The sequence below is a fragment of the Cryptotermes secundus genome, unplaced genomic scaffold (genome assembly GCF_002891405.2).
Source record: "Cryptotermes secundus unplaced genomic scaffold, Csec_1.0 scaffold178, whole genome shotgun sequence".
Lineage (NCBI taxonomy): Eukaryota > Metazoa > Arthropoda > Insecta > Blattodea > Kalotermitidae > Cryptotermes > Cryptotermes secundus.
This window is the reverse complement of record NW_019728499.1, coordinates 363,294-383,321: the sequence shown is the minus strand read 5'-3', so window position 1 is coordinate 383,321 and position 20,028 is coordinate 363,294. Positions and strand designations below refer to the sequence as shown.

At 42.7% G+C, this 20,028-nt stretch overlaps 1 protein-coding gene across 1 annotated transcript in view; it reads left to right on the top strand.

The window, feature by feature from the left end:
* Positions 1 to 258: 258 nt before the first annotated feature.
* Positions 259 to 20,028, top strand: part of LOC111865161 (aquaporin AQPAn.G) — a 78,830-nt gene continuing 59,060 nt past the window's right edge. Inside the window, exons 1-2 of the mRNA XM_023852942.2 lie at positions 259 to 388; positions 11,920 to 12,110. Of these exons, the coding sequence (XP_023708710.1) occupies positions 373 to 388; positions 11,920 to 12,110 (207 nt within the window). The 5' untranslated portion in view covers positions 259 to 372. The remainder of the gene's footprint in view (positions 389 to 11,919; positions 12,111 to 20,028) is intronic.

Genomic DNA, 20,028 nt, shown 5'->3' with positions numbered 1-20,028 from the left:
CTTGAAAATGGAATCAGCCCTTCTCAAGGCCTCTACAGAACAACACAAACACAGAATAAACGCCCACAATATGTTCTTATCACTGAGGTATGCCTCTGGATTTCAAAGCATCATCAAGATCATCAAGATCATCAATGATGGGCAGAGTTTTTTTCTGAAGCGCTAGGCCGCAGCGAGCAACTGCAGTTGACGATTGGCGGAGAATGAACATTCCTTGGTAGGAGTTCCCGCCCCTCCGTTTGGTTGCGTCTTGTTCTATAAAGCCAGTGACTCGGAGTCGATGCCGGCTTATTAGCGTGGTGGTAGTGGTGTGCTGTGCTGAGTGCTGGAGGTGCTGTTACCCTCGCATAACAACGGATTTATAATTCAGCCATGGGAAAGCCAACAGGTAACGCAGTTTCAGTACGATTTATGAAAGAGTTTGGGCAGTTAAACCGAAAGTAGAGGAGGAGACTGTAAACACATTGAAATGGGATATTTTTTGGATTTCATCCATATATTAAAAAGCAAAATTATGAACGACATGTGGGCAAAGTTTACTCATAAATATGATTAACGCGAAAAAATTTAATTGCAGTAATTACTTATATATATGAAAGCGAAGGTCAATGAGGCGTTGTTAGCCCCACGACCAACCCCCAAGCTGGAGAACCACTCCTTGTAGGCTTTCCGCGACTGCTTATTCAATATATTGACAGCTGCCTCCATATCTGGAGGGCGTCTCCTCCACCCGCAACCTAAGGACGCGCCATGCCTTGGTAAAAAGGGACCCACCTAACATTGAGACATAACATGGGGTGGTTTGGGCTGGATTGACGTGGCTCAGGATATGGACCAGTTGAAGGCTATTGTGAACACGGTAATGAACTTTCGGGTTCCATAAAATGTTGGGAAGTCCTTGAGTTGCTGCAAAATTAGCTGCTTCTCAAGGTTTCAGCTCCATGAATGTAGCTAGTTGGTTAGGTCACTGGGAACAGTGAAGTTTGAACGGTACACCCACACTGGAGAAATTAAGTGTGTAGTAAACATTTTGTTAAAATATCCTCTGCGTCTATTGCCGGGGATAGGAATATGTGGAACTTGTCTTTCACATCCTCAAGGATTATTTTAGGAATTGAGGAGCTTTACTTTAATAGATTATGTTGAAAACTTAAATTCAGGAAAATAGGGCTCGAAAAAAAAAACTGAAGATAATTATGCAAAAATTATTTAAAACAATTTAGTGAGAAGTGTAACTGAACACATAAGTTTCGTTCAAAGTAGACTATGTGATAAACAGTTGGGTTGACATTGGTCCCACTTAACCACGGAACATTCTGTTGTTACCCGACAATCCAGTCGAGTGAAATCTAGTGTACGAATTCATTTGCACCTAAAGTAAAACAGCCGTAATAGCATCTGCTTCCTGTCTTGTGGACATAGCGTTATGGGGAACACACGTTAGCTACTGAGAAAGTGGAGCACAAACCTCTGCCTGAGCATGACTGAGTAAACACATCTAGGACTGAAATCGGTCTTGTGTAATAAGCTGTGATGCTCTAGACCTATATGATACTTCATTATGTATAGTCTGAAATAAGCAGTACATTATCGTGCTACATTATCTATAGAGGTTTCTATAAGAGCAATTCCAGATAGGGACCAAAGTGCAATTGCACAGGTTACAGTGACTGCTCTGCAAATAGGAAGGCTGAACGGAGAGCATACAGATAAAGAAACGTGGCCTTGGCAATAAAATAAAATACTCTTGAACGAAACGGTCTTGAGATTGGAGAAAATTACATAACGAGGATCTTATTCTTTACTAAACGCTGTTGGTGATCGTGAACAAATTAAGGAGATACGAAGGACGGATCCTGTAGCATGAATAGAGAGATGTGACGTGCGTATATAGTTTTAGTTAGATAACATGAATGGTTAAGAATACTAGGAATACCAGAGTAGAGATGATGCATACGAATATTATAGAAGAAAGTTTTACGGTATGAATTCTGTCGACGTGGGATAGGGTCCAGTGGGGGGCTCTTTTGTCAACACGGACATTAACCTTCTGTTTCTATACAAGCAGGGAATCTGTTGATTAACTGAGACTGTAAGTTTATAGAATGGGGGCCGGGATAATTCAGTCGGTATAGCGACTGACTACGGGCTGGAGGACGAAGGAGTCGGAGTTCGAGTCCCGGTGAGAATTTTCTGTTCTCCATGTCGTCCAGATAGGCTCTGGGGTCCATCCAACCTCCTATACAGTGGGTACCAGTGGCTCTTTCCACGGAGGTAAAGCGGCCAGGGCGTGAAGCCAACCACTCACCTGCAACTAGTGTCGATGTCACGAAAATGTGGATCTATACATCCACTCCCCATACGTCTTCATGGCTTAGTGTTTAATTGGTTAAGGACAGGGACAGCTTTACCTTACCTTTATAAGTTTCTAGAATAGTAGAATGGGACTAGTCTAGTAAATATTGCGTACCGTATATTTTGTTCTATAAATGATTAGAACACGACATTTACAGATCTTAAAGACGCGTGTGTTCAGAATATGGGTAGGTTTCAACTGCGTTAGGACAGGGTCTACCAACAAACTCTTCTGAACACTGTTATATATATTTACATTCGAACTCCGAGGTTCCCAGCAGGAGAAATATTTTTTTACCTCCACGGCACCGAGACTGACTCTGGAACCGACACAGCCACCCTTAAAATGAGTACCAGGGGTGATTTCCGGGAGAAGAAAGCGGCCAGAGCGTGAACCTGTTAACTCATCTCCATCCACTGCCGGGCTCAAGAATGGTGGAGCTATACCTCCACACCCCCATATATCATGGCATAGTGCATAATTAAGCACAGGGATAATTTTACCTTTTGCTATTTCTTAAAAGACAGGGAATTTCCGGAACAGCTGGGCAAATATCAGCTTCAAAGGAAAGGATCTGCTGCAAGGAATTAGTTGGGAGTTATGAAGATTGCTACGTATGGTGCAGTGGAATAAAGAAAGGGAAGTGGTCGTGGCAGTTTTCAGGATGCTATATTGAATTCTCCCAACTAAAACCACAAAATAATATAACAGCACAGTCGGTTCCTCAAACAAATTCATGCGAAGCATTTCCGCTTTTCATTAAACAGAAGAGTGAAAACGGAAGTGGAGGAAAAATATTTTAGAAATTTTTATGGTAGACTCTGCTCTCGACCGTTGAATCCTACAGCATGAGTAAAATTAAGATTAAATTCCAATAAATGCAGCAGTGTTTTCTAATTATAAAATAAACCCTTTATATGTTTCGATCAATGATGGCCATTATCGGAAGGCTATCAGCACTATAAACGAAACACTTCACGTGTTTTACACGCATGTGTTGTCTTGTAAGGGTTACAGCAATAGTATTTGAAACAAGTTTTTTTAATACCAAAATTTTCTAACAAGTACAACCGCGCCCGTACCACGCATTTAGACCAACACAATGCAGACGACACCCTGTGAAGGAACACGACAATCAGTAGGTATCACAGCAAGACATCATCATCATCATCATCATCATCCATAGCCATCCTTAGAAGATTCTGCCAGACTTCTCCATTCTGTCGTGAATTAGACAACAACAGGGTTTCACTTCTCTGGATTCCGCAACAGTAATTTCTTTTTACAGAGAGAGGTCGTCAGTCTTGCTTCCAACCCCGCAAACTGGAGGATGATGTCTCTGTAAATACGACAGGGTGGCTCAGTTACACCCCCAGACATTGTATTGTCTTTTCTTCGCCTTTTACGATTCGCAGGGCTACTTTTGAGGTACTCTAACCCGCCTCCACAAGGGAGAAAGATAGATTCTACTCAATCGAAAATTATATTACTTTTAAACAATATATTTTAATACTGGTGTTTTAACCCTTACAAAACAACATGCACGTAATGCCGGTAGCCTTCCCCATGATGGTCATCAATGGCCGAAATATTATTAAAAAACTGTTACATTTCATGGAATTTAATACTAATTATACATATTTATGTTTTGTTGTATCGCACTGCTGGAAAACGCGGAAACGAAAGACCACAAGAACCGCAGTCGACTGCAAAGCGTGACAGTCAGTTCAGGGGCCTGGCAGACTCGTTCGCTCTAATATTCACTATACTGTTCGGCAATCAAAGTTTACTGGAACAGAAACTACGAAACATTGCGTTACTTTCGCGGGCCGTCTCCAAGTGCAACGATGAGTGGAGATTTTACTAAAAATCATAGGCTTAGACTTGGTTATGTTGTTGGGAATGTCAAATTTCCGAACTGTCCTACCTCACGTCCTTGGGGTGAAAGAATCTTATGTTTCACGCAGAAATAAATACGGTGTGCGCAACATCTGTAAATCTTTAGAATTCAAGGACGTCTTAATGAAACTTATATGCTAACTTAATATTTTGTGAAAATGTTTAATATGATGACCGTTTCTGAGAAAATCTGTAAACTTTAATTCAAGCTTCATGCAAGGCACGATATATTCTACACTTGATACATCTATCTATGGCCCTACTGCCCTTTCGTTGGACCTTAGCTCCTTTCTCAGCTTCCTACTCCTATATGCATGACGTATGGGTGAATGTAAAATCTATCGATCTTTATTCCTATCTGACGGTTGTAATAAAATAATTTATACATTTATTTAACGAGAAATTTTTATGAAGAACATTAAGTATATACAATTGTCCACGAAATATTGTCAATAAATCTATTGATTAATCATTAAGTGATTCAGAGTTGTTACGTAAGCAAGACAATAGGTATACGTATATTAAACATTACAGGAATCCACGATTTTCCGGTTCGATGAAATCCCATTTTTAAATATAATTGTATCGACCCCGAGTCTCACGGAAATTAAAAGTATAACCACAACCGGACTTCAGGGGGTCGATATACGCATGCCACCAAACACAAACCAGGCACGACACATGTCGATCGCTTGGTTGTTTTGCATAACATATATAGCACACAAATTACACAATGCACGTTTGGTCAGGTGTTCGTACTGTAGAGACAGAACAAGTGTTTGACATGAAATACGAGTGACTATGCTTCAGTTCTCCTTCATATGTGTTTGGTTTGTGTAACGTTCAACTCTTCAGCAGAGAAGCGAATACTGTCCTTCATTGAGATTGGGAAAGACCGGTCACAGCCACACACCTGTGTCGATATTTTAGTGAAACTATTAACGTTTATGACAGACCGTGGGTTTCAGTATTGACCCACGAGCCGTGTGTTGCGACCTGCCCTACTTAAAGTACGCTACTATAAATGACCAACCCCACGGAACAGTCTGTCATAATAAGCTGCTCTTATTTCAGATATTAAGAAATTTTCCGCCCTTTCTGGGAAATTTGAGGTTCACATGAGAACCCGCCACAGGACTACAGACTCCGTGGCCTGTAGTCCGCATGCGAACTATACCGACCCAGCGACCGCAGCTTGTTGGCGAAGTTAGTGCCAACTTTAGCGGATAGAAGTTGTCGCGTGGTCAGCGCAACGGATCCCCACGGCCGTGAATCTCGGTTTTCTAGACGAGGGTCTCTATTTCCTTGAAGTATCTCAGTTATCCTCAAGAGGCTGAGTGGACCCCGCTCCAGACCCACTACTTCTCAGAAAATCTGTTAGCGTTGGGAATCGAACCCGGAACCTTTTGATCTGTAGCCAGGAACTCTGACCACTTGATCACAGAGGCCGCCATAGGACTGCTCTAGTTTAATCCAGTCGAAATACATCGTATTTTATTAAGATTAATTTTAATATTATCCTCCTACTTCAGCCTGGGTTTTTAAAATCATCATTGTTGATTGTATCACCCCAGTAATATGTGGTGAAGAGTACAAATCACGATGACCATCATTACGCAATTTTATCAGTCTTTCTGTTAACGTCCTTTCTCTTATGTCCACATATTCGCCTTAACATCTTGCACACCTGCCCAAAGCACCCTCAATCTTACCTTCCAATTGAGGGGCTACGTTTCCCACCCGTTCTTATGAAAGTATTTATGAAGAATACAGTTGGCAATTTCATAACTTTGAAGCAAAACTAATAAAGTCAGTACCTATTATATTTATTTTCGTATCCCAATTTCACGACGGTTTGCGTGACGTGTTATTACGTCACAAGATATATAGGCCTCATCTGTTACTGTGTCTCTGTATTCTACTGACTCCACGTCATATTCTAACAATGCTGACGTCACAAATACCGAAGTCAATTTAAGTAACAGTTGTAAGCTCTAAGAAAGGACAGTTCGAAGTACTGAACATTAAGTTGCACTTTATCAGCGTCACAAGTGTCATTTTAACACCGGAAAGAATTCACTGGGAGATGGAGAAAACACATCTAAATCCTATTGTAAGGTGTCCAGAATTTACGAGTACAATGAAAATTAAGGCGAAAATAGCAATTATGATTTTAGAAATGGTGCACTTTAAGTAAAATGATGAATACTGTTGTATCCTTAGAGAATTTGCCATGTTATTAAGCCGTATACTCTTACCCTAGAAATGGAATCACCAGATTCCCCCACCGTTGGTACCTATCTGTTAAGCTACACGGCGTCACAACCAAGAAGACCATAATCTGTTCTACTCTTGGCAGTTTCATTCCTCAGATAAAGCAGTCCGTGAACTCCGCACTAGCTTGGACGTAAGTCCTTGGAACTACTTCGCAGTGGTGAGCCTCACGCTCCGGCCGCTTTACCTTCGGGAAAGAACCGCTGGTACCCGTTGGACAGGAGGCGATCTGGACACAGCATGCATTACTGTCTTCACATACGAACCCGCCACAGGACTACAAACTCCGTGGCCTGTAGTCCGTAAGCAAACTATACCGACCGAGCGACAGAGGTTAGTCGGCGAAGTTAGTGCCAATTTTTGCGGATAGACGGTGTCACGTGGTCAGCGCAATGGATCCCCACCACTTTTATAGGACGCAAGGTTCACAGAGGCCCATTATTGAAAGCGTATCAACGCAGTGTACACACAGATATTCAATTTTCCCAATAACTATCTCTCCTTAGGTGCGCCAAGGTCTCTCAAGCATCTCTTCCTCTAAGCTTGTTCGACCAGGAAAGAAATATACGAGAAAGAACCTTCAAGAAGCCCCATTTCCTGCTGTCGTGGCACCAATGGGTATCAGGGGCTCTTTCCAAGGGATCAAGTTGCAGTGTCAAGTTGGCCACTAGCCTCCATTCCCCATACAAAGATAAGAATGCGTGGAAGCTTACCTCCACTTTCCCTTAGATTTTTCATTACCTGGAACTTAGGCACAAAATCTTCTTCGTCCTTTTCGTTGTCCGTTCCAGACGAATGTATTAAAATGGCCACATGACCCTCCTGTCTTGTCACGTCGTAACAACAGTTACATCCATCGGCCTTGAAGCAGTGATCTTGTCTTGCGACATTTTGGGCAGAACTCCCTGCTACTTTCAATACCATCGCCAGGTATGTTAGGCTATTTCAGAACAGGGAATATACAGAACCGTCCATTCCAAACTTCAAATTTTAAGCCGCGACCTGAGAGCGGAACACTGCTTTTTCTGATGTATGGTTCAATTGAGCGATATGCAATCATAACATTGTCGAAAGCAAATTTTCTCTCGGGCTGATTTTGCTAGGGAGAGCTTTATGAGCTTTACTTGCTGCTACTATTTTAGAAGCCCTTTCGGAATATATAAACTAACCACATATGTGCATGAAATAATTATATAAGGCAACCTAACTTCCACATCTCGAAACAACTTCAAAAATAATTCCGTTGCCATCGCAGATTTTAACTCCATTGCTGCAGCACTGCAATAAACAAGTCGATAAGTATTTTTATTTTTTTCACTTCTTGAGGAGAAGCCAAATCTGCAGCTACTCAAGAATTTCAAAGCATTCTATGAAACCCGAAGGTTCATTAGCGTCTTCACAAGAGCCCTCCACTGGTCCCTATCCTGAGCCAGATCAGTCCAATCCATACCATCCTATATTATCTCTCTAAGATCCATTTTAATATTCTCCACCCACCTACGCCTTGGTCTTCCCAGTGGTCTCTTTCCTTCTGGCTTTCCCACCAATATCCTATATGCATTCCTCTTCTTCTCAATTCGTGCTACATGCTCTGCCCACCTCATCCTCCTTGACTACATCACTATAATTGTACTTGGAGAAAAGCACAAGTTATTACTTTTCTTTAAATTCGCATAGTGGGGGCTGGAGTCCAACTGTGTCCACTCGGCACGGCGGTCACTGATTGACCTGTTGTAGCCTGCCTCGGGTGATTATGATGATGGAGAATTTGGTGGAATAAAAATTGGCAGAGGAAATCGAAGTGCTCGGAGAAAACCCACCCTCGCGCCACTTTGTCCACCACAAATCCCACTTGACCAGACACGGGATCGAACCCGGGCCGCCGCGGTGGGAAGCCAGCGACTAACCGCTTGAGCCATGGCGCGGCCTTAAAAATTATTAAGCTCCTCATTATGCAGTTTTCTCCAACCTCCTGTCACTTCATCCGTCTTGGACCCAAATATTCTCCTCAACACCCTGTCCTCAAACACCCTAAGTCTGTGTTCCTCCCTTAATGTCAGAGACCAAGTTTCACACCGATACAGAGCCACAGGCAAAATTATAGTTTTGCGTATTTAAATTTTTATGGTTTTGGACAGCAGACAAGAAGACAAAAGGTTCTGGACTGAATGGTAGCAAGCATTACGCGAGTTCAATCTCCTCTTAATTTCCCCATCAATCAGGTTTATTTCTCTCGCACAGCTAACATGTGATTCTAGAAAATTAACTTATATTAAACGAACATCGCATAGTTTCATAACTTTACAATCCTATGCTCGAAACTGACGAAATTATGCAATAAATACTTGTTGTGTTGGGGTGATGTATAGTGACAGGAACTTTCATATCGCATTTCGCGAAATGAAATTAATTTTGTAAACAAACCCACGCGGTTTCCATTAAAAAAACAAATACTAAGGAAGCAAAACAAGACACAGTGAAAGTATCCAACAGTTTCGCTTAATGAGTAGTTTAAGGACGCTTTGTCACAATGAAGTACAGTATAATTTACGACAAACAAAGAGTACATTGACTAAATACGTGTATTTACAAAAGTTGCACTCCTTTATGACACTGCTAGGACTTGTACAGAATACATCACCTCAGGCCGCGCCATAGATCAAGCGGTTAGTCGCTGGCTTCCCACTGCGGCGGCCCGTGTTCGATCCCAGGTCTCGTCAAGTGGGATTTGTGGTGGACAAAGTGGCGCTGGGGCAGGTTTTCTCCCAGTACTTCGGTTTCCCCTGCCAATCTTCATTCCACCAAATTCTCCATCATCCTAATCACCCGAGGCAGGTACAAATAAGTTTTGATTGAAAATAATTGTAATAAATTACAGGCCCACTGCTTCGGAGTTGATGTTTGCGAAAAAAGAAAGCTGGAAAGCCCATTTCATCTTTCAGAAGGAAACAAAGGCTGCTTCTGATACAGTATTCTTGTGTGCGTAGTTTATCGTCTTAAACGACCCTTTAATTGGAAGCTATAGGAGTAGCAACCTGCAGAAGCATAGACCCATCCTCTCATTTTACACGTACATCCTCAATACAACTTCTAGATTCTTAGAAACTACAATAAAAGTTAAACTTGCCAAACCCGAAAATTTCTCTGATTTTGAACTATTTCAATAAACAGAAATGCTTCTCGAGAAACTTCTCTTGTATTTATGAAATTACTCCATACCAGAAGTCTCATTGGCCGGTCACGGTAGCCGAGCGGTCTAAGGCATGTACTGTCTTCGCTCGTGGGATCGTGGGTTCGAATCCCACTCAGGGCATGGATGTTTAGTTTGTGTGTGTGTGTGCGCGTGTGCGTGTGCGTGTGCGCGCGCGTTTTCTGTGTTTGTCTACAGGCAGAGGCCTTGCGACGAGCTGATCACCCGCCCAAGGAGTCCTACCGAATGTGTAAGATCTAGAAAAACCGAAGTGAACGGAGAAGTTCATGGAGGTAGGCCTAGGCCCACTGGGGCTGTAATGCCAAGGGGGGGGGGAAGTCTCATTAGTGCCGACAATTGTCAACACAACTTTATAAAATCATGATGTCTTTTTCCATCCTAAAGACAGTGTTCTTAAAGTCGAGTATCACTGTTCGTAGTAACTTACTGTAGCGCATAGGTTTGCAGGTCGTTAATGACTTGAGTGTACACTACGTGGCGTCATATTTATACCGGGTTCGATATTAAGCTTTCAGTAAAGGTAAAAATTAAAGTTGTCGCTGTGCTTAACTAATTGAGCACTACGTCATGAAGGCGTATGGTTGAGCTGATGTCCAGACCCGTGTTTTTTATGATCTCGGCACTAGTTGGAGGTGAGAGGTCAGCTTCACGCCCCGACCGCTTTACCACCGGGGAAAGAGCCCCAGGTATCCATTTGATAGGAGGTTGGGTGGACCCCAGAGCCGGTCTGGACGACATGGTGAAGGGAAAATTCTTGCCCTCACCGGTACTCGAACTCCGATCCAGCCCTAAACCAGTAGCTATACTGACTGAGCTATTCCGGCTCCTATGAAGCTTCTAGTTTTGTTTTTATGTCGAAGAGACAAGACAAAATGTTATGCGATGTTTACTTAAATACATAACGCTTGGGGCTCATTGAAATGAAGTAACACCGCGATACGAGTGATGCTGAAGTAAGTAGGATACTTTGAGTGTTTACTGTGATTAAGAAGTACTGAGAGCCTTTGTCAAGATGTTTAAATGGTGGATAAGATAAGATACCCCTTTCTCGTATTCATGTTATGTAAGATACTGTGTTTAGACCTGTGTAGGATACTGTCAGCTCTGACTCGCAAGAGACCCCGAAGGTTCAATATCTCTAATATGAAACACACAATTGTACATAATCCTCGTTAAGCGATATCACTTCTCACCTCCGTACAACCTCTCTCCATTTTCATCGCATCTCCTTTCTGGTCTTCCTGTATGCTGTATGTATTTCTTGTCTTCGAATTCCATCTGCATGCTTAGTTTACCTTTAATCTTTGATTTCACTGTCCTGAATATTACTAGATCTGTACATAAGACGAAGTTACTCCTTGTATAATATCCTCAATTCAGTACTTAGGGTTTTTTCTTTCCAGAAAATAGAAAGCATACTGAACCATACCGTCACCGCAAGACATATATCTTACAATGTTAATAAAGAAGTGTCGTTAAGAACTTCTCAACTGAATAACTGCAAGTCCTTACGTGACGTTTGATCAGGTGTTTCTGTATTTGGTACTGCCCTATCCTTTCTACCTCAGGGAGGGGCACGCGGTAGCGTAGTTGGTTGAGGCACTATGTTACAAGCCGGAAGATCGCGGGTTCAAGTCCCGATGTTATTGGATTTTTCTTTTCAATTGACATAATCCTTCCAGCCGCACTATGGCCCTGGGGTCGACTCAGCCTCTAACAGAAATGAGTACCTGGAATTTTCCTGGGGGTAAAGGGCGGACGGCGCGTAAGGCTGATGTTATCGCCATCTTTGAGCCGATTTTCTAGATAATGTAGGAACCTCAACGTCTCGCAATCGTATGGGTCTCCGAGGCCTATTACAGCGTTAGATTTAACTTTTTTTTTCTACCTCAGGGATCTGTGAACTTTAATGTAAGAAAAGAATTAGTTCTAAAGATTTCTACAGTTTTCACCATTTTCATTGATAACACTACACCTCAAAAATGCCTCAGGAGTATGAGGAAGGAAACCAGGAGCGTGACACCTGCCCTGGTTATAAGAATGTTAGTACACTGTGTTTTGCACTGGCTGTTTATTTTCATTTCAGTAAGTCAAAATGTTCGTGAACTGAAAAAAAAAAAATTGAAACTTGTACTGAAGCCGAGTCGAACGCCAATTGAAATGTTACGTTGATGTGCAGGTGCAAAGGCTGTGATAGGGCTGCACGACATCACGGACAACCGCAACATCTGGCGAATGCTGTCAGCTGAATTCTTGGGTACGTTCTTCCTCGTCTTGGTTGGCTGCAGCAGTATCACTCCTTGGGACGGCTCTCCCAGCGTCGTGCAGATCGCCTTCACTTTCGGACTGGCCGTTGCCACGATAGTGCAGGTAAGTCCCACAGGAGATGCACTGCTGTTCACTTGTTTTGCACGAGTGTCGCAGTAACAGTGGTGTATGCATTGAGTGTGTTTGGGGAAAAGATGCTGAGGAGAGTGTTTGCATCTAGGAACACACACAGCGACATCGGCCGTACGACGTCCGTACGGTTCATGTCGCATCAAGTAGTAGAATATAAAGTGTAGTCTTAGCTTTCATACGTGACGACATGCGACATCTACCGTACGACAGTCGGAGAGCAAAGAAATGTATTTGGTCGCTCTAGTGTGAAAAGGAGGTCGTATGGCAAAAATAAATCGTACGACATTTTTCCGTACGACCAATGTCGCTGTGTGCAAACTGCTGTAATAAAAGAACACAATTTGCGTTATGCATCAAATATTAATACAGTGATGAAATCGAGGAGGGTTATATTAGTGAGACATGTCGAAAGATTTGGGAAAATGACAAATATATACAAAAATTTATTCGTAAGCCATTCCCATGGGCGTTTCTTCTGTTCTCGAACCCCTATCTACTTCTGAAAAGCCACTTCTTTTCTTGGTGAAGAATAAGAATATTTCATATTTTTGTGCTATGTCGAAAACCCCAAAACTACGAGTACTTGCTCTTTTATACGGCCGCGGAAGTTGGTCGCCCACACTAAGGGAACATAGAACATGTGCGGGTGTTAAGAACAAAACACTGGGAAGCGCCACATCGCGAAGCTACAAACCTCCACCTATTGCTGAGATGTAGAATGAATGGTTCTTTACCTCCATGACACAACTCCGAGGTTTGAGTAGTGAATAGGCATGAGGCCAAGTTTGCTTACATGTACGTAATTATGTTATTTGCAAAGAATACAGAGCGCCGAATGCGAAGTTAAATGAATCAATGGAATGTAATCTGGGAAGGACATACGCGGGGACGTTTTCCTATTGAGAATATTTTAAACGATTTGCCCATAGCAACTGGAATACAAACATTTCCTTGAGAGCAGTCGCAGAAGGGACAGCTATCAAACTATGAAAATGAGCAAGAAATACTGAACGGGCTTTGATTAAATATTGACGTTCTACTGCACCCTACGACATTCACTCACTCGCGGAGCTCAGCCCTTCTTGAGAATCTGTCAGTTGTGCAGCTACTCAAGAACTTCCCAGCATTTTATGGAACCCCAAAGTTTATTAGCGTGTTCGCAAGAACCCACCACTGGTCCCTACTCTGAGCCAATTCAATCCACACTATCCCTTCCTATATCTAAGATCCGTTTTAATATTGTCCACCCACAGAGGGCTTCGTCTTCCCAGTGGATCTCTTCCTTCCGGCTTTATCACCAGTATCCTGTATTAATTCTTCCTCGCCTCTATTCGTGCTACATGCTCTGCCCACCTCATCCCCCTTGACTTGATCATTCTAATTATACTTGGAGAAGAGTACAAGTTATGAATGTCCTCATTATGCAGTTTTCTCCAACCTCCTGTCACGTCATCTCTCTTCGGTCCAAATATTCTCCTGAACACCCTGTTCTCAAACACCCTCAGTCTATGTTCCTCCCTTAAATTCCGAGACCAGGTTTCACACCAACACAGAACCACAGGAAAAATTATAGTTTTGTATTGTTCCCTAAGACATCAGATGTTTATTTCGCCGTTGTTACACGGGTGTAGATATACTACGAATAATTCTGTAGACATCCGATGAAATTAAAAACTACCTAATTTTACCAGTTCTTCTTATGAATGTCACTATAACCGATGAACCTATTTATTCTTATATAAACTTATATGTGTATGAGAACACGTGTTTGTTGCTTCTTACTTGCATGATTGAACACATCTGAAGATGGCGAAACTGCGACCAAAACATGACCGATGGTTAAGTATTTAATTAACGTGAACGTAACAAGTTGCAATAGATGGTTTTACTGTATTAAAGGCATTTGTCAGTCATGATTAGAAGGCAGTCGAGTTCACCGCAAGAAGTAACGTGAAAGTCGTGCCAAGTGTGGCAAGGCAGTCGCAAGTCTGGAGAGACAAATGATGGAGTATTGGGAGCACGTGAAGTGACGTCACCTTGTTACCGAAAAGTAGAACGATCAGGCTCAGCACCGCTCGGGGTGACTGCCCGTCTGTACGCATGTTCCAGCCAAGCTGTTCCCAAACGTTTCATTTGGCACAGTGCTAAAGATTTTTAACATAAAGATTTAGATACAGTAAAAAAATTAAATTGCATACTAGTACCCATGTTTTGCGTGGGTGTGAAACTTGGTCTCTTTGCTCCAGGTGAAGGATATACATGTAGCTTGTTTTGAAACAGGGTCCTGAGGAACGTCAGAGAGAGCAAGTAACACGAGGCTGGAAAAACTTGCATAAGGAGAAGTTTCAAGATTTATATAACACCAAATTCTATTGTGGTAATCAAATGTAGGAGGATACGAACTGGGTGCCTTGGTAGCATCTGGTCTGTCCCGTTTTATCTACTCACATCAACATTTTGTTCCAATGGATAAAGCTCGAGCTCAGAACCCTTACATTGGGAAACCCCACCAGGTTCAATACACTTCATTCTGAGTCCCGTATTCCCCCGGAATGTGATATTTTCCCCGAAAGCCGGAGCAAATCTAAAAGGAAACTACTTTTGAGATATATTTACTTTAAGAAATGACTAACTCTAGAGCCAGGATAGCACAGTCGGTATAGCGGCTGTCTACGAGCTGGATTACCAAGGGGTCGGAGTTAGAGCCCGGTGGGGGCAAGGTTTTCGTCCTCTCCACGTCGGCCTGACCGGTTTGGGGGCCTACCCAGCACCGAGGATCTTTCCCTTGGGATAAAGTGACCGGCGCGTAAAGCTAACCACTCGCCTCAAACTAATGATGAAGTCAAGAACACGTGGATCTATACATCCACTCCTCCATACGTCTTCATGGCGTAGTGCTTAATTAGTTAGGCACAGGGACAACTAACATTTTTATGACTAAACCGTTGAAACATGTGATCTTTATTAATTTGTAATACTGTGAGATTTCCGGAACAGGGTTGCCTCTACCGATTCCCGGAAGGATTAGCTACTGAATTAATGACATGTAAGCAACTTAAGTTAACTGTAAGTAAAATCAAACGTGAGGAAACTGTACAAGCAGTTTAAGTAGGGTAAACGCCTTGAATTTTGTTCTCTGCCAGTTTCGTGTTCACTCACTCCACGCTGATTCACAGTGGTCTGTTTACACTGAGCCACGACGAGTTTCTTGCCCCCCATCACCAATTTGTCTTGAGATCAGATCATCACCGCCTATGGTGAGCACAGCATTAATTCATGTAACTTTACATATAGTCTCGGAGTTCGATTAAGGGTCCTTCGAAATGGAAAAAAGACCCATTACAACTTGGCACCGGCCCTGACAGAACTGACACCCACGTGACGCACATCTTACGGATGGAAGCACAGTTTTGACCTAAAGACCAGAGCAAGCATAGGTAGGTGGCTCGGTTACATGCAGAAATGTAAGGCGTGGAACTGTTATCATTTTGAGAGCCCTCAGTTAGCCTCTTTGCTCTGTAAGATTGGAGGTTATCAAAGTGGAGTTTATGAATAACCCCATCTTCTGGGATACAACAACATGTGATCCATTTAAAGTCAACCGACGTTTCGGTGGAACATACCTTCTCCATCTTCATGGTCGAAAAATAAGACAAGGAATAAACCGGCATGAATCAGAAATAATCCTGGTTTCTTGCTTGGTCTATATCAACAGAAGACAGGACTCTTCAGCTTGTTGGTTCGTTTCCTGACGTCAGAGATATGCTGCAGTTCAACACGCAATAACTTTCTTAGCAAGATCCCACAAGGCCCCTCCAAAACTGTCTTCGTTCCTTCCTGCTGTGTGTTCCAGATATAGTATATATATAGGAATTAGGTTAACCGTCTATTCGATTTTCATCCCAGCTACATGTTGCACTGTTATAGATCCATATTGGTAGTTCAATAACTAAACGTATTAATATATATAACTGCCTGATGACGATTTCATACTACCGAAACATGTAGCAGGAATAAAAGTCGAATTGTAAAACATTAAGAGTGAGTAGTGTTGGTTAACCTAATTCCTATATATATCCTCCAAAACTGCTGACCTCTATCCCAGAACCCCCTTATCTTGCTGAGATATTCTCATATAAGCACTTAATAGTTACTGTGCTACTAGTTTTCTTCTTAAGAATTACGATTATTATATGCTAATCTTTACGCCAGGTTCTCACTGTCAGTATTCTGTTTCTCACAGTGGACTAAATAACGCACTAGTAATGATTAATGGTCGAGGATTAATCGGCTTCTGGATGTATCCGAGCAAGTATAATGGATTTGGTATTAACCTCACTCAAGTCGGGCTCGAATACACAGGGGAAGTCAGCAATATCAATAAGAGCAGCGAGATATCCCAAAGTAAAATGTTCTGCCGAGTTAAACGTGAAAATTCCTTATTCGGCTGCTTCTACTGCTACCACTACTTAGTAGAAATTTCATGTTCTTGAATCCTATTCCATTTCGACATCCGAGCAAGTACGCCGCCTCCCGATGGCTCCATTCATATCCACAAAACTACACACCTCCAGTCACGAAGAAGCCAATGATTTATTGGCCACCGAGGTCAATTTACGCCAGTACGGTTCAGGATGGGACGTTGCTGTGACTACACACCAACAGCGCATGCGCAACACAGAACTGCACTGAGGGATGGCAAACACATTAAAGTAAAATGGTACGAAGTACGTATAATGTCCACTTCATTTTTGTAGACTGACTAGTCTGTGATATCTGAGGTTCTCACTTTTGTGAGTATCAATATTACGACCTTCTTGGATGTGACACCGTGTGGTTTTGTAAATGCTTACCAGCGTTTCGACGAGCTAACGTTTTGGGGAAACCAATCTCCATCTTCTATCCCGAAGTTTGAGGCAGCGGGTTCAGCGAAACGTTCGTGCCTTTGTACAGATCTATACTGCGTCGCGCCCGAGACCGTAATGTTGTCAAGAAGGTTGCTTTTGTCACATCCAATGACCAAAAAATTCCAGACCTGTAGAACTGTCTTTCCACAACTGCACTTCGAGGATTGAGTTATGGGAATTTTAAAAACGACCGACCTAATTATAATGTAGCCTATAGACCCGTTGCTAAGCAGTGAATCTGTTGCTATGTAAAGTCCGCAACATACACGCACGCCACAATGGAAGTACTGCGTTTTCTATTCGCTCCGCTCCGCGACTGTTGCTATGCAAAGACGAGATAAACACGCCTTTACAGCAATATAGGGGCTGTGTTATCTGAATGGTCCGTGCCGAAGGCTTATAAGAGAGGTGAATGCGCGTAGCCAGTCAGTCAGTCAGTCGTAAGCTGGAAGAGCGAATTGAGACCGGGAGTGGAGAGTCCTGGAGGGCTCAACTTGAGAATACAAGGACGAGAATGGAGCAAGAACTGTGAAGATTGAGTACATATTAGGAGAGAGCTGAACTGTAAATTATGTAAAGCAGCGACAGCGCTATATTGCCTGTATTTAAGTGTGATTAAGAGAGAGAGAGAGTGTAACAAAAAAAAAACTCCGTCGCCAATAGTCCGTAAGCAAACTATACCGACCGAGTGACCACCGCTTGTCGGCGAAGTTAGTGCCAACTTTTGCGGACAGAGGGTGTCGCGTGGTCAGCGAAAGGGATCACCATGGCCGTTAATATCGGTTTTCTTGACCTGGAGCGTTTAGCAGAATTGCTATTAAATCAAATTATCCGAAATAGAACCCGTCATTTCGTCAGGCGTATCACCCTACACGTGACAACATTAACAACTAAATGAGACAAGATTTGCGTTCATAAAATCGCTCAAACCAACTTTAAATGAAGCCTTTAAATTATGTATGTATTTCTCGGTTCATTGAAGAAAATTACTTAATCTTTTTCTGAAATTAGTTCGCAACTGTGTACTCGTACTTCTGCCATATGCAGAGACTGTTATGTCTGCTGCGGTGACAGGTCAACTGCAGTGTCTGTTGGAACACTAACTCGCTGCTTAAATACAGCAGCAATACTTAATTTGCATATGAATAGAGGTAGCATTCTAAGTGCAGATAAAGCTATTCACCCTCGACACCATCCACACTGCCAAGGCACAACTCTGCAGACATAGTCAGCTTCAAAATTATGTTAATTTTTAATCCGAAATCGGTGTCGTTTTGAAATGACACCATTTTCATTTATAAAAATATGAATCTGTGATCTAGTGGTCAGAATCCCTGGCTACAGATCCAGAGGTTTCGGGTTCGATACCCGGCGCTACCAGATTTTCTGAGAAGTAGTGGGTCTGAAACGGAGTCTACTTAGCCTCGTGAGGATAATTGAGGAGGTATTTCAAGGAAATAACGGCTCCGGTCTAGAAAACCGAGATTAACGGCCGTGGGGAACCGTTGCGCTGACCATGTGACACCGTTTATCCACAAAAGTTGGCACCGACTTCGCCGAAAAGCGGCGGTCCCTCGGTCGCTATAGTTCGCTTGCGGACTACAGGCCACGGAGTTTGTCTTGTGTCTTAACAAATACAGTATATTCAACGATGCTGTATCAACAGGGGACATCACTCACCATCCAAGGGCCTGTATGATGCGACAAGAAGGATGTGGAACTTTCATTAAAGCATAGATTTATTTTTCACAAGGAATTCCGTCGGTCCTGACGAGTCGCGAATCTGACAGCCTGCATTCGGAACGTGATCTCTACTACAATATCACTTTTGGCGTTCACTTGCTTTCCAGCACTGGCCCTAACAGCTGTGAGATTTAAAAATGTATGAAAATACAGACCCCTTGAACATCTCAGTTCAACTGCCCAGAAAATAACTTGATAAGAATATCATTGCAGTTAAGACTTTCTGTTTATGTCACCCCTCAGCATTTAATTAATTATCAATTTCAAGAGGGTTTAAGGTCATAACTTGTACTCTTCTCCAAGTGTAATTAGAATGATGAAGTCAAGGAGGATGAGATGGGCATGGCATGTAGCACGAATGGGGGAGAAGAGGAATGCATATAGGATATTGGTGGGAATGCCAGAAGGAAAGATACAACTGGGAAGACAAAGCCGTAGGTCGGTGGACAATATTAAAATGGATCTCAAGAGATATAGGATGAGATGGTATGGATTGGATTGAACTGGCTCAGTACAGGGACCAGTGGAGGGCTCTTGTGAACACGGTATTGAACCTTCGGGTTTCATAAAATGCTGAGAATTTCTTGAGTATCTGCAGAACTGGCGCCTCCTCAAGAAGGGCTCAAGTAAGTAAGAGGATTTAGGCCGCTCCATAGCTCAAGCGGTTAGTCGCTGGCTTCCCACCGCGACGGCCCGGGTTCGATCCCGGGTCTGCTGAAGTGGGATTTGTGGTGGACAAAGTGGCGCTGTGGCAGATTTTCTCCGAGTACTTCGGTTTCCCCTGCCAATCTTCACTCCACCAATTGCTCCACAATCACCCTCACCTATCATCTGGGGTTGGTACAATAGGTCAGAAGTGGCCGCAGTACAAGGGACTTAGTCCCACCCCACTAGGAATAAAAAAAGTAGGAGAATTTAAGGGAAGTACTTTTATGATCGTTTTACGATAGGTATAAATGATTGCAACGCATTTCTTATTAAACTTTCGCAAATACTCGACATTATCGGTGTCTCATTCTCGTTAACAACACGACTTTTCTGCGGATAAATGTCATCTGTATGTAATAGACCCAACGGAGGCCTCAGACTTTTAACGACAGAAGCAGAACTGGCCTCCGAAACCTAGCCTTTCTTTAACAATGACAAGAGGATGGAGAATGTCCAATATATATGTCATTATAGTGTTTTAACCCACTTTCCCTCCGGATACGTCTGCTTCTCGGCCGGTACCGACTTAC